Source organism: Anas platyrhynchos, chromosome Z (genome assembly GCF_047663525.1).
Source record: "Anas platyrhynchos isolate ZD024472 breed Pekin duck chromosome Z, IASCAAS_PekinDuck_T2T, whole genome shotgun sequence".
Classification (NCBI taxonomy): domain Eukaryota; kingdom Metazoa; phylum Chordata; class Aves; order Anseriformes; family Anatidae; genus Anas; species Anas platyrhynchos.
In genome coordinates this window covers 10,760,724-10,785,632 of record NC_092621.1, presented here as the reverse complement: position 1 = coordinate 10,785,632, position 24,909 = coordinate 10,760,724, and the positions used below count along the sequence as shown (strand labels likewise).

Below are 24,909 nucleotides of genomic sequence, written 5' to 3'. Positions count from 1 at the left end.
CCGGATCAGTTCATCAAGGACTGCATCCTGTGGGAGGGACCCCACAGCACAGGGGACGAGAGTGACCGAGAAGGAGCGGCGGAGAAGAAGCGCTGTAGGCTGACCATAATCCCTGTTCCCCCGTTCCCCTGCGCTGCTCAGGGGGAGGAGGTGGAAGAGGGTGGAGGGGGGGGAGGTGCTTTTGGTTTCTTTCCTTTGTTTCTCACTTCTCTAGCTTGTTACTATTTGGCAATGAATCTTACTGTCTCCCTATGCTGAGTCTGGTTTGCTCAGCACTACAATTTTTGAGTGATGTCCTGGTACTTATCTTAATCCTTGAGCCCTTTGCATCGTGTTTTCTCCCCCTGGTCCTTTGAGGAGGGGGAGTGAGAGAGGCGTTGTGGTGGAGCTCAGCTGCCCACCCGAGTGAAACCATCACAGGAGTTGGGTGCTGAGGAGTTGGGTGCTGAGACATTGGGTGCCGAGGTGTTGGGCATTTGAAGAGTTGGGTGCTGAGGCACTGGTGATCAGTTTGGTAGTATCAAGTGAAAGGCAGGGTGAAAGCACTCAACCCCAGAACCACAGAAGCCCTGCACGCCCATGACGGCATGGCTCGGCACAGCTCAGCTCAGCACAGCTCAGCACAGGCCCCCAGCAGCCCTCACCTTCCCGGCGGCAGCGGGGTGGAGGCCAAGCAGGGCCAGGGTGAGCAGGAGGCGGCAGCGAAAGCTCCCCATGGCTGTGCCTGCCAGGGCCGGGCTCTGCCTGCACAGCTCCAGCCCCGCTCGGCCCCATTTATAGCAGCGGGGGCTGCGCAGTGCCTCTGGGCCTCCTGCCAAGGGGCACCCAGTGGTGACGGGCCACCGCCTGTGGTGGCACAGGGGACGCCGTGACATGGGTGCCATTGCTGGTGCCGCCACGCCACAGGGTGGGCGTCAGGGACTGGGGACAGGTGATGGAAGAGGCAGTGGGACGCCATGGGGGGGACACGAGAGCCAGGGCTCACACATAGCCCAAAGGGACAGCAGGTGACAGGAGCCAGAGGTGTTTGCAGTAAAGCTTTATTGTGAGGAGAGGCAGCGGCATTGGCCATGCCCAGGTGTTGTCACGCAATCACAGAGGCACAGAGTGTTCTGGGTGGGAAGGGACCTTACCCACCACCCAACTCCAACCCCCTGCCATGGGCAGGGACACCTCCCCCCAGCCCAGGCTGCCCCCAGCCCCATGCAGCCTGGCCTTGAGCACTGCCAGGGATGGGGCAGCCACAGCTCCTCTGGGCAGCCTGGGCCAGGGCCTCACCACCTCTGAGTGAAGAATTTCTTACGAATACATGTATCTAATCTAAATCCCCCTGATTATAGTTTAAAGCCGTTCCCCCTTGTCCTATCACCCCCCGGCACAGAGTCCCACCCCAGCTCTCCTGTAGCCCCCTTCAGCTGCCACAAGGCCTCTAGAAGCCAGTGGCCAGCCTTGGGACCCCCACGGGGCCAGCCTCACTCCATCACTTCTGCCCGGCGGGTGAAGGTGTTGATGCCGACCCTGCGGGGACAGAGCAGGAGACGTCAGGCAGGAGGCACGGGGCCACCAGGCCACCGCGTCGCTGCCCAGACCCCGTGCCTCTGCCTCGGGCTCACCTGGTGGCTTTCCAGTTGTCATCGATGCTGTCGGCGTGTGACCGCAGGAGCCACATGGTCTTCAGGATCTCCTTGCCGTGCTCATCCACGAAGCACTGACCCGTGAAGACGGTGGTGGAGTCTGCGGGGAAGGGCAGGTGAGGGGAGTGTGGCTGGGTCTGGGCTCCTTGGCCCTGAGGACAGCTCACTCGGGCTGTCCCTGCCCTCTGGCACACTCAGGAACTTCGGGAACAGCACAGACACACGCTGGGTGGGGAATGCCCTGAGAGCAGCCCCGAGGAGAAGGGCCTGGGGGTGTTGGTTGACGAGAAGCGGGACATGGGCCAGCAATGCGTGCTCGCTGCCCCATGTCCTGGGGAGGGGATGGGGGAGCTCTGGGGACACCAAAGGTGGGGAGCCCTAGGGGATGCTGCATGAAGGGCAGGAGAGCCTCAAGGCTGGCACAGGGCAGGGCTGCCGAGCATCAGGGCACCACAGGGGAGGGTAGAGCGAAGGAGAAAGCACAGGGAGTGGATGGGAGCACCGGGGACACCACAAGGAGAGGAGACGAACCTGTAAAATTCCAGTTGACAGTGAAGCCAAAAGTGGGCTGGGTGTTGCTGTGCTGGGTTCCCACCATAGGTGATGCTTTGATCTCTTTTTTCGTGGTCGTCACAGCCGTGATGTAGGTGCCAGCGAACTCGCCGTTGCTGCTCAGCTTCCCGATGGTCATGTTGGAGCCCAGGTCGTTGGTCCAGTTCCCGGTCAGATCGCACTGGGGCAGAGCGGGCTCAGCACCGGGCAGGAGGCAGGCAAGGAGGCCCCCAGGGGCACAGCCTCGCTGCCCATCCCCAAACCCATCCCCATCCCCTTACCTGGTCAGCAGAGAGGCCGGGGGCCAGCAGGGCCAGGCCGAGCAGCAGCAGGAGGGAGGTCGTCGGCACCATCTCTGCAGCAGGCGGACGGGTATCTGTGCTCCTCGCAGGGCTCCCTCGCCTTTTTATTGCCACGGGACTGCAGGTGTCAGCTCTGCCCAGGTTTGGGTTGTGCAATCGGGATGCTTCCACCATGAATGGGCCATTCCAATTGAGGAATTCAGAAAAATATTGTTACCAGTAGCTGGCTTCAAGGCCAATCTATGTGACTGCTAATCACAAGGGGGTTGTTTTCTTGCAGGTGGGGTTGTTTTCTTGCAGTTGTTTGTCTGAGTGCTTTTGACCAATAATCTTGTGTGAAACACTGTCCGCCCCTGTTAAGTTCTCTATAAAAGTTAGGCTATTCGGGCAATAAAATGGAGCATGATCTGACTCTGCTGGTGTCTGTCGTGCTTTCGGCCGTGCTTCCTGCAACATATGGAGCCCGAACAGGCTGAGACCCGAACAGGCTGAGGCTGGGACATCGGAGCGGCGCCGGGACATCGGGACACAGGAGCGGCGCCGGGAGACCCGAGGCACACGGCAAGCCGGCCACCGCACGGAGAGAGCAGTGGGTGACGCTGCAGGGCTACGGCCAACTCCGAGAGACAAGGACAGACCTGGCGGACGCCGGAACACCTGAGAGACGTTGAAACACTCTGCTCAGCGACCTGAACAACGGAATCGCGGCGGGAATCGGGAAACGGAAAAGGAATCGCGAAGGGACGCGGGAAACGGAGCCGCGGCGGGACGCGGGAAACGCAATCGCGGCGGGACGCGGGAAACGGAGGGACGCAGGAAACGGAGCCGCGGAAAACGCGGGACACTGAAATAATCGCGGTGCGATGCGGGACATCCGAGATCGAGTTGCTACGGGAGGCCAGAGGCGTCCGTGGACACCGGCAGCCGACCCTCACCGTGTGGCGAGTCGGCACAGAGCAGAGGGGCGGACATCAGGACCCTGCAGCCTGTCTGACATAACCACGGAGGCAGCGGCAGCAGCGGCTGTGCTGCTTCGCTCTGGCATTCTTTTTATAAAAGGTTTATCTTGCAATGCAAAAAAGACTATTCGTCCCCAGATCGGTGTTATAACTGTGTTTCTGGATAAGGTTCCGTGGGGTTGCCACATCCTACGGATTACTAATGACGACTTAGCTCTGTTGTGGGGCAGGAGTGCAGAGACGCAGATTACACTGCCAAATGCCCACCGGCAGGCTCGTTCACAAACAGCTTCTAAGGTTGCAGCCGGCACTGCCTGCAGCCGTATAGCAGGCGTTACACTCTCTTTCCTAACCAGTAATCATGTGTCTCATCCAGTTGTGGTGAATGGGCAGTGGAGTAAAGAAAAGGGGGAGAGTAAGGGGCGGCAAAGACAGAAACGGTAGCAGGAGGATGCCACTGACACTGACAGCATGGGTAACAGTAGTGTAAGTGACACAGGTGATGGTGCAGGGCGCTCTGCCTGCTGCTCGCCCTCGCCTGCCTGTGCACTGCTGCCGACGGTGCTAGAGGAAAATGTGAAGACTGCTCAGATGGCAGTGATGAGAGTGCTTGTGTGAAGAAGACGTGTGCTGAATCTGACTTTGTGTGCAACAGTGGTCAGTGTGTGCCAAACAGATGGCAGTGTGATGGGGATCCGGACTGTGAAAACGGGTCTGATGAGAGTGCTGAGCTGTGTCCTATGAGAACATGCCGGGTAAATGAAACCAGCTGTGGTCCTCAGTCGACCCAGTGTATCCCGGTGTCCTGGAAATGTGATGGTGAAAAAGACTGTGACAGAGATCCTGACTGCAAGGACTGGGGTGATGAGCCCCTGGAGGAATGCAACATAAATGAATGTGACTGTCCAGCTGGGTTTGAGTTTGTAGACAAGAGAAACTGTGGAGATATTGATGAATGCCAAAACCCTGGTATCTGTAGTCAAATCTGTATCAACCTGAAAGGTGGCTACAAATGTGAATGTAGCTGTAGCTACCAGATGAATCCTGCTACAGGAACCTGGAAAGGGCCATACGGGTACAGAAATACAAATAACACCCGTGTTTACGATGACACTGCTAAACAGGGTTTAGGGGTTTATAGCATGGAGACAAGGGGTAACAACTACAGTGTTTGGAACAATTGTGCAGCTTTGGCCTTGCCTCCTGATGTTTTTCTGATTTGTGCGGATAGGGCCTGGCAAGGTATCGCTGCAAATGCTATCAGATGTCCATGTTACTTAGATAAACTCATTGTATTTGCTCCTAGCTTGTCATGGTTGTGTGAGATCACCAGACATAAATGGGCATTGCTTGCACCGGATTGCAATGATAATGTTGAATTGTGTGGGGTTGCAGCTAGAGCGGCGTTGGCAATTTTAGTGCCTGGAGTGGCATCTGTGGCCGCACGTAGCAACTTAGAAAAATCAGTATGCTGGGCCGAGAAGCAAGCCTATGCCACGACAGAGATACTTGAGGAGATCAAAAATCAAAATAGTCTGCGACATGCGCTTTTACAGGATCAAGCTGCTATTGACACCTTGCTTTTGGCTCAAAGGCATGGGTGTGAGGACTTTAAGGGAACGTACTGTTTAAACCTTTTTGATCATAATGAGTCAATTCACAAATCCATTACTTTCCTGAAAGAGCACACGAAAAAGATTCAATATGGTATCAATCCTTTCAATCAATGCTTCACTGATTTGCTTGAAACAATGCATAGATGGTTACTGGGATTAGTCAAAGAGGGATTAAGGATTCTGTTTGCTGGGGTGTCAATCATCATTGCATGTGGTATTGTGATAAATGTGGTTAAAGGGTTACTTGCAAAAATGTTATATTGGGCATGGTTTGCTCAAAAAAAAAAAAAAAAAAAAAGGGGGAATTGTTGAGGGATTTTTGAAACAGCAAAAATCCCATGGCTTGCTGTAACTGAGCAAACCAATCTACCAGGGCAACTATGAGAAGTTCCCATGACAGTGTTCCCACATCGCCCAACTGAGGAATTCAGAACAATATTGTTACCAGTAGCTGGCTTCAAGGACAAGGTCTGTGTGACTGCTAATCACAAGGGGGTTGTTTTCTTGCAGGTGGGGTTGTTTTCTTGTAGTTGCTTGTCTGAGGGCTTTTGACCAATAATCTTGTGTGAAACACTGTCCGCCCCTGTTACGTTCGCTGTAAAAGTTAGGCTATTCGGACAATAAAATGGAGCATGATCTGACAATACTAGTGTCTCTCGTGCTTTCGGCCGTTCTTCCTGCAACACCCATCCCCTTACCTGGTCAGCAGAGAGGCCGGGGGCCAGCAGGGCCAGGCCGAGCAGCAGCAGGAGGGAGGTCGTCGGCACCATCTCTGCAGCAGGCGGACGGGTGTCTGTGCTCCTTGCAGGGCTCCCTCGCCTTTTTATTGCCGCGGGGTGCCAGCTCTGCCCAGGGTTGGGTTGTGCAATCGGGGTGGTTCCACCATGAAGGGGCCATTCCCACCCCTACAAGATTTGGGTTTGGAATTCTGAAAATCTGATGTTGAAACTGTCCCTCCTTGCTGGTGTTTATCAAGAGCCTTGCGGGGGAGCTGGCATCACGGAGGCTCAGACGAGGGAAACACTTTCTGGGGAAGACACTCCCTCCCTCCTGCTGCCCCTTGTTTGCACTATGGCCATTCCCAGGTTACACAGGGGCTACCCGGGGATATCAATGCCATATTCTGAGCTGCCAGGCAGAGAAGGACCTGGGTGTGATGGTGGACAGTCGGCTGAATATGAGCCAGCAGTGTGCTCAGGTGGCCAAGAAGGCCAACGGCATCCTGGCTTGTATCAGAAACAGTGTGACCAGCAGGGCTAGGGAGGTGATCGTCCCCCTGTACTCGGCTCTGGTGAGGCCGCACCTCGAGTACTGTGTTCAGTTTTGGGACCCTCGCTACAAGAAGGACATGGAGGTGCTCGAGTGGGTCCAGAGAAGGGCAACGAAGCTGGTGAGGAGCCTGGAACAAGTCCTACGAGGAGCGGCTGAAGGAGCTGGGCTTGTTTAGCCTGGAGAAGAGGAGGCTCAGGGGCGACCTTATTGCTCTCTACAGATACCTCAAAGGAGGCTGTAGTGAGGTGGGGGTTGGCCTGTTCTCCCACGTGCCTGGTGACAGGACGAGGGGGAACGGGCTTAAGTTGCGCCAGGGGAGTTTTAGGTTGGATGTTAGGAAGAGCTTCTTTACTGAAAGGGTTGTGAGGCACTGGAACAGGCTGCCCAGGGAGGTGGTAGAGTCACCATCCCTGGAAGTCTTCAAAAGATGTTTAGATGTAGAGCTTAGGGATATGGTTTAGTGGGGACTGTTCGTGTTAGGTTAGAGGTTGGACTCGATGATCTTGAGGTCTCTTCCAAGCTAGAAATTCTGTGATTCTGTGATTCTGTGAGAGGAGCCCACGCAGGAGCAGGTGACCTGGCAGAAGCTGCTGCCCCTGGAGTGCCAAGTTTGCTCCTGAGGAATAGTCCCCGTGGTACGGACCCATATCTGGAGCAGCTCTGGAAGAGCTGCTGCCTGTGGGCAGCCCACAACCAGATCAGTTCATCAAGGACTGCATCCCATGGGAGGGACCCCACAGCACAGGGGACGAGAGTGACCGAGAAGGAGTGGCGGAGAAGAAGCGCTGTAGGCTGACCATAAGCCCCGTTCCCCCGTTCCCCTGCGCCGCTCGGGGGGAGGAGGTGGAAGAGGGTGGAGGGGGGGAGGTGCTTTTGGTTTCTTTCCTTTGTTTCTCACTTCTCTAGCTTGTTACTATTCGGCAATGAATCTTACTGTCTCCCTATGCTGAGTCTGGTTTGCTCAGCACTACAATTTTTGAGTGATGTCCTGGTACTTATCTTAACCCTTGAGCCCTTTGCATCGTGTTTTCTCCCCCTTTGCCTTTGAGGAAGGGGGAGTGAGAGAGGCGTTGTGGTGGAGCTCAGCTGCCCACCCAAGTGCAACCATCACAGGAGTTGGGTGCTGAGGAGTTGGGTGCTGAGACATTGGGTGCTGAGCCATAGGGCGCTGAGGTGATGGGTGCTAAGAAGTTGGGTGATGATAAGTTGGGTGCTGGGGTGTTGGGTGCTGAGAAGTTGGCTGCTGATGTGTCCCCTGTGGTGGTACAGGGGACGCCGTGACATGGGTGCCACTGCTGGTGCCGCCACGCCACAGGGTGGGCGTCAGGGACCGGGGTCGGGTGATAGAAGAGGCAGTGGGACGCCATGGGGGGGACACGAGAGCCAGGGCTCACACATAGCCCAAAGGGACAGGAGGTGACAGGAGCCAGAGGTGTTTGCAGTAAAGCTTTATTGTGAGGAGAGGCAGTGGCATTGGCCATGCCCAGGTGTTGTCACACAATCACAGAGGCACAGAGTGTTCTGGGTGGGAAGGGACCTTACACACCACCCAACTCCTACCCCTGCCATGGGCAGGGACACCTCCCCCCAGCCCAGGCTGCCCCCAGCCCCATGCAGCCTGGCCTTGAGCACTGCCGGGGATGGGGCAGCCACAGCTCCTCTGGGCAGCCTGGGCCAGGGCCTCACCACCTCTGAGTGAAGAATTTCTTACGAATACATGTATCTAATCTAAATCCCCCTGATTATAGTTTAAAGCCGTTCCCCCTTGTCCTATCACCCCCCGGCACAGAGTCCCACCCCAGCTCTCCTGTAGCCCCCTTCAGCTGCCACAAGGCCTCTAGAAGCCAGTGGCCAGCCTTGGGACCCCCACGGGGCCAGCCTCACTCCATCACTTCTGCCCGGCGGGTGAAGGTGTCGGTGCCGACCCTGTGGGGACAGAGCAGGAGACATCAGGCAGGAGGCACGGGGCCACCGCGTCGCTGCCTAGGCCCCGTACCTCTGCCCCGGACTCACGTGGTGGCATTCCAGTCGTCTTTGATGCTGTTGGCGTGTGACTGCAGGAGCCACATGGTCTTCAGGGTCTCCTTGCCGTCTGTGTCCACAAAGCACTGGCCCGTGAAGACGGCGGTGGAGTCTGCGGGGAAGGGCAGGTGAGGGGAGTGTGGCCGGGTCTGGGCTCCTTGGCCCTGAGGACAGCTCACTCGGGCTGTCCCTGCCCTCTGGCACACTCAGGAACTTCGGGAACAGCACAGACACACGCTGGGTGGGGAATGCCCTGAGAGCAGCCCCGAGGAGAAGGGCCTGGGGGTGTTATTGATGAGAAGTGGGACATGGGCCAGCAACGTGTGCTCGCTGCCCCGTGTCCTGGGCTGCACCAACACAGGGTGGGCAGCAGGGCGAGGGAGGGGATTGTCCCCCTCTGCTCTGCTCTCCTCCCGTGGGACCCCTTTGTCAGGGGCTGGAGAGATAGGACAAGGGGAACGGCTTGAAGCTAAGAGAGGAGAGATTTAGATAGGTGGTAGGAGGAGATTCCTCACCCAGAGGTGGCGAGGCTCTGGGGGCAGGCATGGGGGACCAATGGGGACATGGGAGGGGATGGGGGAGCTGTGGGGACACCAAAGGTGGGGAGCCCTAGGGGATGCTGCATGAAGGGCAGGAGAGCCTCAAGGCTGGCACAGGGCAGGGCTGCCGAGCATCAGGGCACCACAGTGGAGGGTAGAGCAAAAGGAGAAAACACAGGGAGTGGATGGGAGCACCGGGGACACCACAAGGAGAGGAGACAAACCTGTAAAATTCCAGTTGACAGTGAAGCCAAAAGTGGGCTGGGTCTTGATGTGCTGGATTCCCACCAGAGGTGATGCTTTGATCTCTTTTGTCGTGGTCAACACAGCGGTGTGGAAGGTGCCAGCGAACTCACCATTGTTGTTCACAGCCATGATGGTCATGTTGGAGCCCAGGTTGTTGGTCCAGCTCCCGGTCAGCACGCACTGGGGCAGAGGGGGCTCAGCACCGGGCAGGAGGCAGGCAAGGAGGCCCCCAGGGGCACAGCCTCGCTGCCCATCCCCATCCCCAGACCTAGCCCCATCTCCTTACCTGGTCAGCAGAGAGGCCGGGGGCCAGCAGGGCCAGGCCGAGCAGCAGCAGGAGGGAGGTCGTCGGCACCATCTCTGCAGCAGGCGGACAGGTGTCTGTGCTCCTCGCAGGGCTCCCTCGCCTTTTTATTGCCGCGGGGTGCCAGCTCTGCCCAGGGTTGGGTTGTGCAATCGGGGTGGTTCCACCATGAAGGGGCCATTCCCACCCCTACAAGATTTGGGTTTGGAATTCTGAAAATCTGATGTTGAAACTGTCCCTCCTTGCTGGTGTTTATCAAGAGCCTTGTGGGGGAGCTGGCATCACGGAGGCTCAGACGAGGGAAACACTTTCTGGGGAAGACACTCCCTCCCTCCTGCTGCCCCTTGTTTGCACTATGGCTATTCCCAGGTTACACAGGGGCTACCCGGGGATATCAATGCCATATTCTGAGCTGCCAGGCAGAGAAGGACCTGGGTGTGATGGTGGACAGTCGGCTGAATATGAGCCAGCAGTGTGCTCAGGTGGCCAAGAAGGCCAACGGCATCCTGGCTTGTATCAGAAACAGTGTGACCAGCAGGGCTAGGGAGGTGATCGTCCCCCTGTACTCGGCTCTGGTGAGGCCGCACCTCGAGTACTGTGTTCAGTTTTGGGCCCCTCGCTACAAGAAGGACATGGAGGTGCTTGAGCGGGTCCAGAGAAGGGCGACGAAGCTGGTGAGGGGCCTGGAGAACAAGTCCTACGAGGAGCGGCTGAGGGAGCTGGGCTTGTTTAGCCTGGAGAAGAGGAGGCTCAGGGGCGACCTTATCGCTCTTTACAGATACCTTAAAGGAGGCTGTAGAGAGGTGGGGGTTGGCCTGTTCTCCCACATGCCTGGTGACAGGATGAGGGGGAACGGGCTTAAGTTGCGCCAGGGGAGTTTTAGGTTGGATGTTAGGAAGAACTTCTTTACCAAAAGGGTTGTGAGGCATTGGAACAGGCTGCCCAGGGAGGTGGTGGAGTCACCATCCCTGGAGGTCTTTAAAAGACGTTTAGATGTAGAGCTTAGGGATATGGTTTAGTGGGGACTGTTAGCGTTAGGTCAGAGGTTGGACTCGATGATCTTGAGGTCTCTTCCAAGCTAGAAATTCTGTGATTCTGTGATTCTGTGATTCATGTGCGTATTTTGGTCAGGAAGGATGCGTAGTTTTGTGCAGTGCGGGTGGTCCCGGCCCAGTATGACTCCCATGTGCTGCTCCAGCATGGAGGATGTGGCCAGAAGCTGAGGGAGCATGCCCTTGCTGGCTCACCCACATGGCACAGCCCACGGGCACGCTGTGGTTGGTGACATCCTGATAGCGTTGAGGACACGGGCCCCCACCCTGGGGACAAGGCTGGCCCCTTCCGGAAAGCTTGGTTCTGGTGTGCAGCTGATAGGGAGCCACATGAAAGGGCCGGCCCTGGGGTGCTGCAGCCAGCCACGGAGCCCCGTTGGCATCCAAAGTGTTGGGCGCTGAGGAGTTGGGTGCTGAGGTGCTGTGTGCTGAGGCGTTGTATGCCGAGGTGTTGGGCGCTGAGGAGTTTGGCGCTGAGTAGTGTGTTTATATGTCAAGGTTTTGGTTGAGAACTTGGGTACTGAGGTGTCGGGTGCTGAGGAGTTGTATGCTGAGGTGTTGGGCGCTGTGGAGTTGGGCGCTGAGAAGATGACTGCTCATGAGTTGTGTGCCGAGGGGTGTTGGGTGCTGAGGTGTTGGGTGCTGAGTAGTGGGTTTATATGTCAAGGTTTTGTTTGAGAACTTGGGTGCTGAGCTGTTGGGTGCTGAGAAGTTGGGTTTACGTGTCAAGGTTTTGGTAGCAGGGGGCCGTAGGGGTGGCTTCTGTGAGAAGAATCCAGAAGCGGCCCCATGTCAGGTAAGGGCCCCACTGCTGACCAGAGGCGAGCCAATAAGCAATGTTGGTTGCACCTCTGTGAGAGCAGATGTAAGACGGGGGAAAAAAAAAATAAAAAAAGAAGCTGCACCTCAGAGCAGCTGGGACAGTGAGAGGAGTGAGGAACAGCCTTGCAGGCACCGAGGTCAGTGGAGGAGGAGGGGGAGAGGCGCTCCAGGAGCTGGAGCAGAAGTCCCCTGCGGCCTGTGGTGAGGCCCATGGTGAAGCAGGCTGTGCCCCTGCAGCCCATGGTGTACCATGCAGGAGCAGGGTTCCACTCCACAGCCTTTGGAGGAACCCCTCCAGATGGAGCAGGTGGCCCTGCACTGAAGGAGGCTGCGGCCTGTGGAGGACTCCCACTGGAGCAGGCCCCGGGCTGGACCTGAGCCCATGGAGAGGAGCCCACGCAGGAGCAGGGGGACAGGGGGGAGCTCCCGGCAGTAGTGGGGCAGAGGCCGAGCAGGGCGGGCACCTGGTGGTTACGGGCCACCACCTGTAGTGGCACATGGGACACCATGACATGGGTGCCACTGCTGGTGCCACCATGCCACAGGGTGAGCGTCAGGGCCCAGGGATGGGTGATGGGAGAGGCAGTGGGATGCCACGGGGGGGACATGATGTGTGTATTTTGGTCAGGAAGGACGTGTAGCTGTGTGCTGTGCCGGTGGCAACTACTTCGGCCAGCCCGTGGCCCCTTTTCCTAATTTTCGCCTTCCTTTGAAGCAGATTGGCCAGGGCCAGGCGTGCCCTGGATGCTTGATAAACACCTCGATGGCCATGTCACAGCCTTGTGTCCCTGTTAAGGGGACAGACCCCTGCCCGCCTCCTCCACCCGGCTCGGCCGCAGGGAAGTAACAGAGAGACACAGGGCAAAGGTCTGCTGAGCACAGCAGGGTTTATTTGGCTCGTGCTGCAGGGTCGCTGGGAGGCGCTGGGAAGCACTGGGAGGCACTGGGAGGGAGCCAGCGGGCAGCAGGACAGCGGAGAGCCCCAGGACCATGGGGTGCAGGCGGCTGGGTCCCCATCACTTGACGCGAGTGAAGACGGAGGTGCCAACCCTGTGGGGAAGGGGTGTCAGTGGGGTGGGAGAGGGCACTGCCAGGTGGCAGCGAGGGCTGGGCTCACCTGGTGGCCTTCCAGACGTCCCTGCGGGAGGGGACCCCTTCCCGCAGGAGCCAGGCGGTCTCCAGCACCTCCTTCCCGCGGCGGTCCACGAAGCACTGGCCCACAAAGACGGTGGTGGAGTCTGCGTGGGGTGAAATGGGGGCTGAGGGGGGCTGAGTGCTGGTGGCTCCGAGAGGGGGAACCTGGGCCACCTCCCTCCGACAGACAGACACCCCTGCCATGTGCCCTGGGCAGACAGAGGGACCTCCCTGCCATGCACCCTGCCCTTTCCTATGGACAGACAGACACCCCTTATCCCTTCCCCAGGCAGGCAGACAGACGGACACCCCTGCCCTTTTCCACGGACAGACAAACACCCCAGCCGCCTTCCCCAGGTGGGCAGAGACCCCTTCTCTATTGCCAGGGCAGGCAGACAGTCCTACTAAACCCCCCCCAACAGACAGACAAACAGACAACAGTGCTCGCTGGCTGTCCCATGGACATACCTGCAAACTGCCACTGCACGGTGAAGCCGAAGGTGGGCTGCTGCCCCTTGGTGCCGGGAGGCTGCAGGGCTCCTTGCAGAGGGGACACCAGGATCTGCTTGTCGGTGGCTGCCACCGCGGTGTGGTAGGAGCCGGAGAAGGTCCCGTCCATGTCCAGGGCCAAGAGGGTCATGTTGGAGCCCAGCTCGTTCCTCCAGAGGCCCTGCAGGTCACACTGGGGGCCGGGGGACAGCACAGGGCAGTGTGGCATGGCACGGCACAGCACAAGCACGCAACCCCAAAACCACACAAGCCCAGGGCCAGATGTGCTGCACCCCCATGACGGCACGGCTCAGCATGGCCAGAAAGGCCCCCAGCAGCCCTCACCTTCCCGGCGGCAGCGGGGTGGGGGCCCAGCAGGGCCAGGGCGAGCAGGAGGCAGCAGCGGAGGCTCCCCATGGCTGTGCCTGCCGGGGCCGGGCTCTGCCTTTGCAGCTCCAGCCCCGCTCAGCCCCGTTTATAGCAGCGGGGGCTGCGCGGTGCCTCTGGGCCTCCTGCCAAGGGGCACCCGGTGGTGACGGGCCACCGCCTGTGGTGGCACAGGGGACACCGTGACGTGGGTGCCGCTGCTGGTGCCGCCACGCCATGGGGCAGGGGTCATGGGAAGCACCACGTCGGCACCAGCCGGGGACCCCGCAGGGTGACCCTCGCACCCAGGAGGGCAGGAGGTGAAGATTTAGTGCCAACCCCGCAGGGACAGAGGGGGGAACATAATTGTGGCCCTGCAGGGGGGGCACACATGCCTCCATGTCCTGCTCTGGTGCCAGGGGCGCAGAGCACCGTGCCCACTGGGTTGCTGCCCAGGCGCTGTGCCTCTGCCCCCGCTCACCTGGTGGCTTTCCAGTTGTCACTGTGCCATCAGTGTGTGGCCGCAGGAGCCACGTGGACCTCAGATCCAGGAGCTGGTGGCACGCTGGTCTCTGGCCAGCCCCATCAGCCTCCCACGCAGCCTGGTGGCATGTTGGTACCTGTGCCAGTTTTGGAGTATGCTTGTTCACTTCTAGTTCCCATCACCAACCTGCAGGCATGACCCCCCTGCACCAGGAAGCACAAAACACATACCTGGACAATAGTTTATTAAGAACTTGAAATAATCATCCTCTAAAATCTGCTTCCCTGCCCACGCCAGCTCACGGCACGGTGCCAGACCAGGCCAGGGGCTGTTGGGGCTGGGATTGTCACTGGCCCCCCAGGGATTGTTCCAGCAGGACCCCCCCCAGGTACAGGGGTCAGCCCAGGGGGCCACACACTACAGCATCCATGTGTCTATGTGTGGGTGGTGGGGGCGGCCGCATCCTGCACCTGGCCCCTACCCTACCACCCACAGCCTGCAGGAGAGGTCACGCTTGCTCCTGGGCACGAGGGGTGCAGGGGGGGATCCTGCAGGCTGCCGGAGCCTTGAGGGCACAGCAGCACTTCCCCATCTGCAACAGGACCCAACCCGTGCCTCCGGACCCCTCATGTGCAGCAGGAGCCCCCCCGAGGTGAGGTGTACATAGCTTAGGGGCTGAGGAGGTAGGGAAGGAAACAGCAAGTTGAGCATCCTTAAAGAGAGGAAGGCACGGGACAAGGTCCCTGACTTCCAGCTGAGGCCACAGGGCCCAGGTTATCCCCATTGCTTTGCTCGCTGCCCCCAGGCACAGGGCTGGAGGGGGCCGGGGGGGCACAGGGTGCCCGGCCAGCTCGGCTCTCCAGGGCCAGCTGCATGCTCCAGATGCTGAGGGGCCGCATGTAAGCCAGCGAGCGGTAGACTTTCTTCTCACAGTAGGCTTCGGGGGTCTGGAAGGCCATGCCCAGCTGCTCCCACACCGTCCTGTAGCAGCCCTCAGCCGTATGAAAGCCCTCCTGCACCATCCCCTGGGGGGGAAGAAGAGGAAACCATCAGCGTCTGCACTGCTCGAAGAGGACACCGGCCACCTCCGCCCGTGGCCCCTCCGCTCACCTCCTGGATCATGGTGGCAGCCAAGGCATAGACCACGCCGATCCACACCTCGCTGGACTGCACGCTGGAGGTGTCGGGCACGCCGCTGGGACGCATGCCATTCACTGCCCCCATGGTGCCGCCGGCGAAGCCCATGACGTTCTTCTCAAAGATGGTCTGCAGGGCGCTGACAACGTGGCTCTTGGGGAAGACCTGCATGAAAAAGAAGCTTGGTGAACCAGGAGCAGCTTCTCCATAAGAAATAGGATGGAGAATGCCAGCAAAATGCCTTTTTCTTCCCCAAAGAGAGAAAAGCAGCTGCTCGGGGGAGATGCAAAACTTCCCACTTCCCAGTGTAGACCACACTTGGACTGGCCACGTTTGAATTCCTGGTTATGGACAAGGAAATTTAGATTCAGCTCCGTGGAGTAATTAAAATCAGGGCTCAGTTTTTACTGATTTCAGCAGGACTTCAATCCCTGCAGCTGCGCTGCCAGGCAGCGATGCAGGACCGCGGCCCCAGCCAAAGGTTGAAGCGAGCAGGGACAGCACGGCCCTGAGGCTGGACCATGACACGTCCTGTGGCTCGCCGGATCTGGCACGAGAGGCTTGAAACTTTCACCCCTAGTAAAAGTTAAAAAGGTCTGTGAAAGGTCAGCCACGCTCGCTACACAAACAGCCGCTTCTGGAGAAGAGGGGAGGAAACGCAGAGCCTGCCCCGCACCCCCACCTGACGGGGGAAAAAAACAAGTTATTCAACAAACTGCAGCCAAAAGCTCAGGACACTTCGGAGAGCTGAGTAAGCTCTTGCAAAACCAAACCAAAACAGAACAACCCGAGCATGAAGAGGCCAACTGCCCCAAACAGCACAGACAGTTGCACGAGGACAAAGAGCCTCTGCACGCAGCTGAACGTAAATAATGCTTTTCCACAGCTTGCTGAAGATGAAAACCAAAAATGCATTGGCAGTCACTGCCTGGAGCAGGCTAACCCGGTGGCTTCTGTGGACTCATCAGGGAAAGGCACCGGGTCCCTTTTGTCTGTGCTGAAGCCAAGCATCTGATACAGTCATGTTTCTGGCGTGGCTGTGGATCTGGAGATAAGCACAAGCACTGCTTGGGAAGCCTCTTCTCCTGCGGGATGGTTTGGGGCAGAGTTTTTCCTCAGGGCTGAGGTCACTGATTTTTCTTACTTTGCGTTCCCTCACTGACCTGTACACACAGCAGGAACGCGTTACAAGCAGGAGTGCTGCCAGCAGGGCAAGTGATCAAAACACATGCAAAAAAAAAAAAAAAAGCACACAAAAAAAAAAGGATGACCGTAGTAAGCAGAGAAGTTCACCAGTGCAGCCTCCAGCAAGCTCAAAGCTCACCGGGCAGCAGAGAACGACACCTCAAGCAGCAAAGTCGGACATCAACAGAAACAAGAGGCGAGATTTTGGACTATGCCACTTTTTCTGATTCCAAAAATGCTGCTGGAGCACCACAGCTGTGAGAAACTAAGTTGTTTTTGCAGTGGGGATTTTTTTTTCCCGTATTCCAAGGTGGTTGTGTAGTCATAACAAGGAGAAATGCTAAGTAGGTAAGTAGACAGTAGGAGGCCTCGCTGTTCCAAAACAAGGTGGAAGCTTGAGGAAAAACAGGATGAGCGGTGTGGGAAACAGTAAAACAAAGATCACAGGTTCTCAAAACGTAAGAAAGGAGAAATTAAATGGTTGAAAAAGAGAAAAATAGTATATATATGGTATAGAGGAGTGTTGAGTAGCTTGTGAACCTGTAGTACTCAGCCCTGAGGAAACAGGGGAGGTGATCAGGCGTTGAGTAGTAGGGAATAAAAGGTTATGATTTGTTTACTAAAATGCACTCCCAATTGACAGGACGCCTGCCATTGAAACTGCAAATAAAATAGCTTCACGGAAGATCCTGTCTGAAGAAAATTATTCGAGATGTTTCTCGCACAGCACAGAGCTGGAGGGCAGCTCCCCAAATCCTGCAGGCTGCTCGCAGGGGAGGGCTCTTGGGGCAACCTCTCGGCACCAGCAGAAGCGACCCACGGCCCTCAGGCACCCGGCGGGCTGCTCTGAGCTTCCAGCAGCAGGGTCTGTCTCTTCCCTGCTGCTCGGAAATAACCCATAGCAAGGCTCTCTGCTGCCCCGCTGCGTCCCAGGCGCTGCGTTACTGCTGCTGCTCTCGCTGCCCCCTTGTTGCATTCGAGCAGTCTCCAGCCCATTCTCCTCTCACAACCACACAGCTGCAGCTTTTCATGCCCCAAATCAACCTTCATCTCCTCCGACACTCACTCAGGACTTCATACCAGGCAGCGCACAGCATGTGAAAACGCGTGTTTTCTCCCCCCCCCCTTTTTTTTTTTTTTAAACAAATACCATTTTGCTGAGAACAGCACCCAGCGGGACCTGGCTAGCAGTGTGCCAGGCTTGGAGGAGGCTCCTGCTGCACAGCCTGTTCCTCAGCACTCATTTTCGCACTGATTTGCCTCAAACAGCCTCCACCCCACTGCTGCCCCGTGCACAGGAGGTGCTGGAGCCCCCCCAGCCCCACAGCAGGCGCTCACCCTGCTGCAAGCAAAGCCTCCCCAGTCCCCCCCCTCTTACCTCCAGCTCCCCGTGGTCCAGGCCACACGCCCCCAGGAACCACTGCCCCGCACACTGATCCGACATGATGCTGCTGGAGGTGCTGCTCCCGCTGCTGTCGTAGTTGTAGTATTTTCCTGGAAAACGCAAAAAATAAAAAAATAAAAAAACAAATAAAAAAGGGTAAATGGGTGTCCGACCCCAGCACCCTTCCCGGCGTGGCTTCCCACCGACCAGCACCCACCGTTCCACAGCAACCTCTCGAAGGCCTCCTTGCCCTTCTGCAGGATGCCGCTGTACTTCTGCTGGGTCTCCTTGTCCCCCAGCACCTCTGCCATCTCGCACATCACCCGGACAGCCGCCAGCCACAGCCCCCCGCAGTAGGCACTGCCGGAGCAAGGAGAAGGACAGCAGCGTTGGCAGCGTGGCACAGAGCTCCCCCAGGAGGGATGGAGAGCGTGCCCCCACCTCCTGCGCTCCCCGGAGGCTGCTCTCCACCACCCGCCCCCCTGCTCACCTGGCTCCGTTCACCACCCACGCGTCGTACGTCTGGTCAGCGAAGCCCCCGTTCTCGATCAGCCCGTCGTTGTCCGTGTCAAACCTCAGCTCCGACTCCATCACGGCCTGCGGGAGGCAGGGGGAGGATGGCACAGCCCCTCTCGGGATGCCTCCCACCTCCCGTGTCACCCCTAGCAGGGTGTCCCCCCTGTCCCCTGGTACCTGGCAGACCGGCCACATGTCCCGCAGGTACGGTGCGTCGTGCGTCAGGTAGTAGTCGCGATACACCTGCAGCACGAACTTCAGGTTCAGGTCCTTCCAGTTGGCCGTGTCGTGGATCAGGTAGGCGTTGACGCGCTGCCAGGGCTCGTCGTCTGCACGGGGATGGAGAGGATGCAGCAGGGCTCAGGGCCAGGTCCCAAAATGTATCGTGCCCACCGCAGCCCTCCTGCTGCTGCTCACCATCCCCATGTCTCCCTTGCGCGGGCTCCACGCAGAGCACGCACTGCCACCCTCATCCTGCACCACCAGGGCCACCCAAGCCTCTTATCACCAAGCCTCTTATCGCTTTTATCTCTTACAGAGGAAGGGACGTGCTGCACCCCTCACCTGGGTCCCCGATGTCGTGGGGCACCACATTTTTCAGCTTCACCTGTGCCGTCTGGCCGCTCATCAGGTACTGCCGGGGCTCCACGTCCTCGTTTATCACCGTGACGGCTGGAAGGGATGCAGGGGGTTAGCAGTGTAGGAGACACCACAGCGAGCCCCGTTGCCTCCATCCCATGCTATGAAGCCAGCAGGGCATGGCACGGGGGGATTGCAAATCCCAGGGCTCAGCAGAGGGGCTGGAGGGGGATGCTGTCTCCGCAGCACCATTCCCTATGGCAGAAGCCATCCCAAACCCTCCGCCTGCTCACCGATGTCGTACTGCAGGCTGATCTGCAGCTTGGGCCACAGCATGATGAGGGCGAAGGAGGCGTAGAAGTGGACGTCGTAGGTGTTGTACATGCGGTACTCCTGCCCTGCAAGCACCGGAGAGGTGGTGAGGGAGGGCAGACCCGCCGTGGGGATGTCAGGAAAGGCAGGACCCCCTCCCCATGCCACGCAGGGCTTCACCCCGTGGGGGCTGCTCAAACCACCCAGGGTCAGCGATGGGGAGTGCATTTGGGACCGTCCAACGTGTCCCTAGGAGTTACCTTCTAAATAAGCAAACCTTCCGTACTCCCGCAGGACAGGGAGGAGGTGGGACAGGCTGGCCACCCCCGGGGTCTGCAGCTCCTGGGGGAGGCAGTCGTGGGGCAGCTCCAGCCAGACGGTGCCCCCATCCGTCAGGAAGTACAGCTCATTGAACAGCGCCGACTTGTACCAGGAGGGCAGCTGGCTGCGAGGGGGCAAAGACAGGGCAGATTCAGCCTCCTCGGCCCCTGCTGTCCCCTGCGGGGTCACCGTCCCCACCCGTGTCCCACCTGTTCTCCAGGACTGGCTTCTGCCACGCGTCGATCTTCCTCTCCCACTCCTCATAGTGTGCCAGGGCATAGCGCACCAGGGCAGGAGCCGCGTCCCCGTTGCTGCCGAAGAAGCGCGTGTACCGCCTGCCGAGAGCATTTTGGGGTCAGGGCCCAGCCCAGGGGACACCCCAAGGGGACCCGGGCACCCCAGCAGCTGTCCCCGAGCCACCCACCTGAGGTGCAGCTTCTCCTTGGAGCCGAAGTGGACGCGGGGCATGTCCCACGCCAGGGCCAGCTCCAGTGTCCGGTGGCCCCGTGCGGGCACTGTGCAGGTGGCACACACGGCTGCTGCTGTCTCCTCCCCCTTTGCTGTCACACTGCTTCTACCTGCCAGGAAAATTAGGTTAAAAAAATGTCCACGGATGTCTAGGGAAGCCTAGAGAGCCCCAGGGGAACAAGGCTTTTGGGGCATGCCCCAGCACCCTGCACGCCACAGGGTACATCCATTGCGTTTCGGAGATGGCACTAGCGCACATGAGTAACTGCTTTTTGCCACCAGGACAAAAATACCTGCTGTGGGTGAAGGGGGTTAAAAAAAAAAAAAAAAAAAGTCATGGAAACAGAGGAAAAAATGAGGCAGGAAAACCAGCAGGCATGTGTGGAATGGCTGGCACACCCCGTCACCGGGACTGCGTGGCTGCCAGCCCAGGCACCGGCACTTTGTGGTGACAGCCGTCGCCTCCAGCTCTCCGGAGGGTGCTTGAACTGTGCCCTTATTTAAGAAGCACCCTCCGGCGAGCAGGTAATTATATGCTGGTCCTGACATGTGTAGCAGGTAAACTCATTAAGGCAGCGATTTTCACAGCAGCACAGATCCTGCTGACGATAACAGCGAGCGTGCACGAAGGAAGGAGACCGCATCCTGGCAGCTCCGCGCGCCCTTTTCAGACAGCAGGTAGCAGACAGCTTTCCAGAAATGTTTATGCAAGCAATGACATAACTTGAGCTTCACGAAATCCTGCAGAGGCACGGTGCCAACACTGCAGATCCGTCAGCGCTACCTCGTTTGCAGGCTGGCCTTGGTGGCGGCAGCAGGTTGCCAGCACGGGCGGCGAGGTGCTGCCCTGCTCCAAAGCAGCCGGCTGCGGGAGCGAGCAGGCAGCTGAGGATGACGCAGAAGCAACAAGGAAATACCAGAGACCTTCAGGAAACCCTCGCAGCAACAAGAGGGCAGCACACTGCGCCGGCTCCAAGGCTCGGGAGCTGCTCAGTGCTCCCTAAACAAATGGGAACCGGCTCGGCTGGCGGCGTGAACTCGAGGAAGGCGGCCGGGCACACAAGCCTCGGGTGGATGGGACATTGGGACATGCAATTAATGCAGCCCGAGAACAGCCCTGAAATGGTGCAAGCAGCTCGTGGGGAGCCACAAGGTCAGCACGACAGGCAGCAGGGAATTTGGAGACGGACTGAACCCCAGCAGAAGGGAAACCCACCCTTGGTGAGCGCAGCACGGCTGGCACCCTGTAGCCCCCCCAGGTACTCACCAGAGGGGGACTCCAGCTTGCCATCCTGCAGGAGGTCTTGCCACACATCCCTGCCTGACCCCGCGGGATCAAACGCAGTAAGGTGGGTGACGGCCGTGCCAGCCTGGGGATGAGCAGAGCATCAGGAAATGCGATCAGATCCCCCCCGAGCTGTGCTTTTGGCAATGACAACCCACCAGCAATCCTACAGCCCTAGACTTGCTCCCCATCCATGCCACCTCCTGGTGACCTGAGGGCTTCAACCACGGCTTCTCTTACTGCAGACCCCACTCAGCACCCAGCTCCAGGGCTGTCCCCAGCCCAGGGCCACCACCAGGAGCAGCCCTCCCCGTGGCACAGCCCCATCCCTGCTGCCAGCCCTCACCTTCTCCCGGGCAGCCACAGCAAACGTGAAGGGGTTTGTGGGGGTGCAGTGGTGCAGCAGGACGCCGGCCACCCGCTCGCCGCCCTCCTGCAGGGTGAAGGGCTCGTTCCAGTGTCCCCCGCTCTTGTCCGCCTTCGTGCCCGTGCCGTTCTGCATGCTGAACATGATGGACACCTCCACGGGCTCCTCGTTGCCATTCTCCACCTCCCAGATGAACACTGCCACCGGCAGGCTGGAGTCCTGGGGGGACACAACATCACATGCAGGGCTTGCAGCGCTCAGGACTGCTGAGCCGGGGGTATTTGGGGAGCATTTGGTGCCCAAATCCCGATGCTGGGCAGCACGCAGAGCAGCACTGCAGGCTCAGGAGGGTGTCTCAGCACGTGCTGGTGCCTGCTGCCAGCTTCCTCCCGTGCCTCGCCGGGGTAAGAGCAAGGTCAGGGCTGTTGGCAGCTTCCCACCCTCGCCTGGGGCTGGGGATGAGCAGTGGAGAGGGGAAGAACATTGGGAAAGCCCAGCTGGGAAACCCCAGCTAATGAGCAGCCCTTCCCTTGGGGACGTCAGGCAGAAGGCAGCTGTGGTGCTCAGGAGCAGCTGAGCAAGCACCCGCACGTGAGGGCTGCGGGTGTCCTAAAGCCTTGCTGCTGAGCCTGCGGGCACAGGGCCTGCCTCTCGGGGTGGGCAGGAGCTGGGGAGCTGGGATGGACACCCAGCAAAAGCCAGGGCAGGGAATAAGCAGGACATGGTGTCAAAGCACAAAGAAGGGAAAGGAGCAGCTGCCGGAGCTGGAAGGGACAACCCCTGGCAGCACCGGTCTGGATTTAACAAATCTTGCCAGCAGCTGGCACCAGAGATGGGATATGAGGACCAACAAGCCCAGGTTGGGAAAGAGAATTAACACGGAGGAAAGCCTGGCTGGCTTCAGACAGAGCCTCAGCAGCATCTCCAGGAGCACGGGGACCATGAAAACACCACCTTGTCCCAGGGCAAGGGCAAAACCACAGCAGCATGCCAGGGCACAGAGCAGTGCTCGGGGCTTGCCTCACCTTGTAGTCATGGGGGATGACCGGGGAGACCTGCCGGCACGTGAGCACCACGTTTTGCCCCGGCAGCTCGTAGACCATCCAGGCACGAGGGTACAGCGCGTGGTAGAAGGCGTAGTGCCCGCAGTACCCCCAGTTCCAGCCCTGCAGCTTGCTGGGTTTCTCCACGGACAGGACCTGCTGGTAAACTGTCTGCCCCTTGCGACGCAGGCACACCGTGAACTGGGGAGGAAAGGAGCATGAGAGGGGTGAGATGAGCCCCGCTGTGGGGGTCTCAGTGGCACAAGCAGGGCGCAGCACCCAGCCCCGTGCTGGCCCCGCTCCCCAAGCTCAGCATTTTGGGGAGCCAGGGAGCCCTACCTGGTCGGCGATGACCGTCCCGTAGTGGTATTTCCCGGGGTTCAGCTGCCAGCGGCAGAACTCGCCCCGCCAGCCACGCGTGATGGTGCCGCCACCGATCCCGCCCAGCGGGCAGCCTGGGGGACACAGGGGTCAGCTCCCCAATTCCCAGCCACCTCATCATCCCCCTCGTGCCTCGGCTGCCCCACGCAGCCCCCACCTCGCCCCTCGTGTTCCCCAAATTCTCCCTGCCCCCACAGGGTCCCCTCGCCAACAGGGTGGGTGCTGCCACCACCTCCCACAGCGCCCCGTGCCCAAACCCAAGCTCACCGTAGATCTGCTGGAGAGGGACGGCACACAGGAGGTCAATGAAGGCCGATTTCTTCTCGATGCAGGTTTTCTTGTACCACCACCTGAAATACCTGCAAGGAGACCAGGAGGAGGAAGGGTGATGCACGGCTGAGCCCGGCGGTGACCATCAGAGATCTCCTTGCTGTGAGGATCCAGCCCTGGATGACCGGGCTGGTGCTTGGTGCCGAACCATCTGCGTGCCTGTGCAACCAGACAGGAAACACACACAGCCACGCAGCATTACGCTGAGCAGGTAGAGCAACGGGGAAAGGCTTTTCCAGCAAATTTGGGGGCGACGACAGCCTGCTCCCTGGTTTGGGAGTCCACGGCCAGGCACCAGGAGAACCGGCCCATCCCGCTGCTGCTATCTGCGGCCGCATCTGCTGCATCTGCTCCTGTCTCAGCAGCCCCGGTTTGGCAGCGCTCTCCCCCGAGGGGACGTGCCTTCACTCAGCACCCGCCCAGCAGCTCCCCGAAGGGTTTCTGGCTTGGGGAGGGAAGGAGCCCCCCCAGAGCTGGGGCTGCTGCTGCCCAGGTGCACCCAGACCCTTAGGAGGGGGGTGGCAGGGGAACCTGGGTTCTCTCCCCGCAGCACGTAGTGGAGAGGACTGGGATTTTACAAGCAGGAGAAATCCATCCTGCTCTGCAGCACGAGGAGCCACGCCGGGTCCACAGGGCATTGCTTTCCATGCAGGCAGGCTGTGGAATTAAAACCCGTCCAGGCAGCGCCCAGCCCGCCCCGGCGCCCTGTGCCGCCAGCACATCCTGGTGCATGCGGGGGCACCGAGCCCTGCGGGGCTGCACAGGGGCAGCAGGGGGGTCTGCACCCCACTTTGTATCCTCTGAAGATCTGGGGTGTCCCCTTATGGGGCCCCACAGCCACCCCAGGATATTGCAGGAGCTTTCCAGGTGCCACAACAGCCTCTGAGGGCTCCCTGCTGTGCGCCCCCCCTGCGCAGGGGGCAGGGGTCTCCGTTTATTTGACACCCACACCAGGTGAGGCCGCACCACAAGCAGGGTTTCAGCAGCTCGAACCCGCAGCCTGAACCCTGAGCTGGTGCAGCAGCACCCAAATCTAATCAACCCCATGGCCAAACACGCCCCGAGCCCACAGCACGGCCCCGTCCTCTGTGCTGGTGGCACACGGGGCCCGGCGGAGGCAGCCTTGGCCACGTCCTTGGTGCCAGCAGCTGGCACGGGGCTGCGTGCTGCCGACAGAGCCCTTTGCACCCCGATCCCTTTTCCTCCAGGACCTACCCACGGAGCCACCACCGGCACATCCCCAGCGAGCTGGGCAGGGGGACGGGCGAGCCGAGCGGTGGCCTCCACCTGGAGCCTCCGGGGGAGGCCGGGAGCAAGGCCGAGGGTGGGAAAACAAGCGGAAAAAGGGTGGTGGCGAGGGCAGAAAACACCGAGAGGGGCTGGGGGGCGAGCGGGGGGGGGCAAAGCACTTGGGGACAGCAGGGTAGGGGGTGTCAGATGGGTGTCAGAGCAGTGCCTCCCAGTGCTCCCAGTGCTCCCAGCACTCAGCATCACCCCCTTCCCCACCTCCCCGCCCCCCACACCGTGCCACCCCCCGTGTCCCCCCCAAAGCCCCCCACCCCCGCTTACCGCAGCGCCAAGCCGACGTGCCTCAGGACATCCCGCAGCGGCACATCCCCGGCTCCGTAGGGCCGGCGGGGCTGCGGGAAGCGGTGTGCGAGGCAGAGCCGCCAGCCGGCCGCCACCACGCCACGGCCCCGCGCCGCCCCCTGGTAGCCCCCCATCAGCGGCCCCGGCCCCGGCCCCGGCCCCGCGCCCGCCATGGCCCCGCCGCGCTCCCGGGCGCGCCCTTTCCTTTGGCGCGCCAC

The 24,909-nt window shown here is 59.5% G+C and overlaps 4 protein-coding genes across 5 annotated transcripts; all 4 read right to left on the bottom strand.

The window, feature by feature from the left end:
• Positions 1 to 1,024: 1,024 nt before the first annotated feature.
• LOC113840293 (avidin-like) lies at positions 1,025 to 2,627 on the bottom strand. The gene is made up of 4 exons (XM_038171348.2): positions 2,468 to 2,627; positions 2,166 to 2,367; positions 1,614 to 1,734; positions 1,025 to 1,518 (listed from the first exon to the last, which is right to left on the bottom strand). The coding sequence occupies exons 1-4, from the start codon at positions 2,537 to 2,539 to the stop codon at positions 1,473 to 1,475; spliced, it is 441 nt and encodes a 146-aa protein (XP_038027276.2). The 5' UTR covers positions 2,540 to 2,627; the 3' UTR covers positions 1,025 to 1,472.
• Positions 2,628 to 7,768: 5,141 nt separating this feature from the next.
• Positions 7,769 to 24,893, bottom strand: GBA2 (glucosylceramidase beta 2). The gene is made up of 18 exons (XM_038170562.2): positions 24,671 to 24,893; positions 23,039 to 23,130; positions 22,730 to 22,845; positions 22,373 to 22,591; positions 21,327 to 21,566; positions 20,963 to 21,065; positions 19,652 to 19,805; positions 19,437 to 19,562; positions 19,167 to 19,351; positions 18,888 to 18,992; positions 18,580 to 18,687; positions 18,193 to 18,344; positions 17,990 to 18,096; positions 17,717 to 17,859; positions 17,494 to 17,609; positions 14,904 to 15,095; positions 13,791 to 14,818; positions 7,769 to 8,261 (listed from the first exon to the last, which is right to left on the bottom strand). The coding sequence occupies exons 1-17, from the start codon at positions 24,862 to 24,864 to the stop codon at positions 14,507 to 14,509; spliced, it is 2,664 nt and encodes an 887-aa protein (XP_038026490.1). The 5' UTR covers positions 24,865 to 24,893; the 3' UTR covers positions 7,769 to 8,261; positions 13,791 to 14,506.
• On the bottom strand, positions 8,216 to 9,280 carry LOC101794086 (avidin). Its single transcript, XM_027447038.3, has 3 exons — positions 9,121 to 9,280; positions 8,349 to 8,469; positions 8,216 to 8,261 (listed from the first exon to the last, which is right to left on the bottom strand). Exons 1-3 carry the CDS (start codon positions 9,278 to 9,280, stop codon positions 8,216 to 8,218), a joined length of 327 nt encoding a protein of 108 aa, XP_027302839.2.
• Positions 12,184 to 13,450, bottom strand: LOC101797394 (avidin). 2 transcript variants are annotated; one of them, XM_038170565.2, is made up of 4 exons: positions 13,289 to 13,450; positions 12,923 to 13,136; positions 12,438 to 12,579; positions 12,184 to 12,370 (listed from the first exon to the last, which is right to left on the bottom strand). In XM_038170565.2, the coding sequence occupies exons 1-4, from the start codon at positions 13,358 to 13,360 to the stop codon at positions 12,337 to 12,339; spliced, it is 462 nt and encodes a 153-aa protein (XP_038026493.1). In that variant the 5' UTR covers positions 13,361 to 13,450; the 3' UTR covers positions 12,184 to 12,336. The 2 variants fall into 2 exon arrangements, with proteins under 2 accessions (XP_038026493.1, XP_027302515.1); XM_027446714.3 differs by having other exon boundaries at positions 12,438 to 12,558.
• Positions 24,894 to 24,909: the final 16 nt, after the last annotated feature.

Excerpts from the sequence above, each read along its gene's own strand:
- LOC113840293 (XM_038171348.2), bottom strand. The coding sequence starts at position 2,539 with ATGGTGCCGACGACCTCCCTCCTGCTGCTGCTCGGCCTGGCCCTGCTG. Across the intron at positions 2,368-2,467 it reads CCGGCCTCTCTGCTGACCAG|TGCGATCTGACCGGGAACTG; the intron begins GTAAGGGGATGG and ends GCTCTGCCCCAG. Across the intron at positions 1,519-1,613 it reads GACAACTGGAAAGCCACCAG|GGTCGGCATCAACACCTTCA; the intron begins GTGAGCCCGAGG and ends CTGTCCCCGCAG.
- LOC101794086 (XM_027447038.3), bottom strand. The coding sequence starts at position 9,280 with ATGACCATCATGGCTGTGAACAACAATGGTGAGTTCGCTGGCACCTTC. Across the intron at positions 8,470-9,120 it reads TGTCAACTGGAATTTTACAG|ACTCCACCGCCGTCTTCACG; the intron begins GTTTGTCTCCTC and ends CCTTCCCCGCAG. Across the intron at positions 8,262-8,348 it reads GACGACTGGAATGCCACCAC|GGTCGGCACCGACACCTTCA; the intron begins GTGAGTCCGGGG and ends CTGTCCCCACAG.
- LOC101797394 (XM_038170565.2), bottom strand. The coding sequence starts at position 13,360 with ATGGGGAGCCTCCGCTGCTGCCTCCTGCTCGCCCTGGCCCTGCTGGGC. Across the intron at positions 13,137-13,288 it reads ACCCCGCTGCCGCCGGGAAG|TGTGACCTGCAGGGCCTCTG; the intron begins GTGAGGGCTGCT and ends CCCGGCCCCCAG. Across the intron at positions 12,580-12,922 it reads CGTGCAGTGGCAGTTTGCAG|CCCCCATTTCACCCCACGCA; the intron begins GTATGTCCATGG and ends AGCCCCCCTCAG.
- GBA2 (XM_038170562.2), bottom strand. The coding sequence starts at position 24,864 with ATGGCGGGCGCGGGGCCGGGGCCGGGGCCGGGGCCGCTGATGGGGGGC. Across the intron at positions 18,993-19,166 it reads AAGGTTTGCTTATTTAGAAG|GGCAGGAGTACCGCATGTAC; the intron begins GTAACTCCTAGG and ends CGGTGCTTGCAG. Across the intron at positions 18,097-18,192 it reads ACATGTGGCCGGTCTGCCAG|GCCGTGATGGAGTCGGAGCT; the intron begins GTACCAGGGGAC and ends TGCCTCCCGCAG.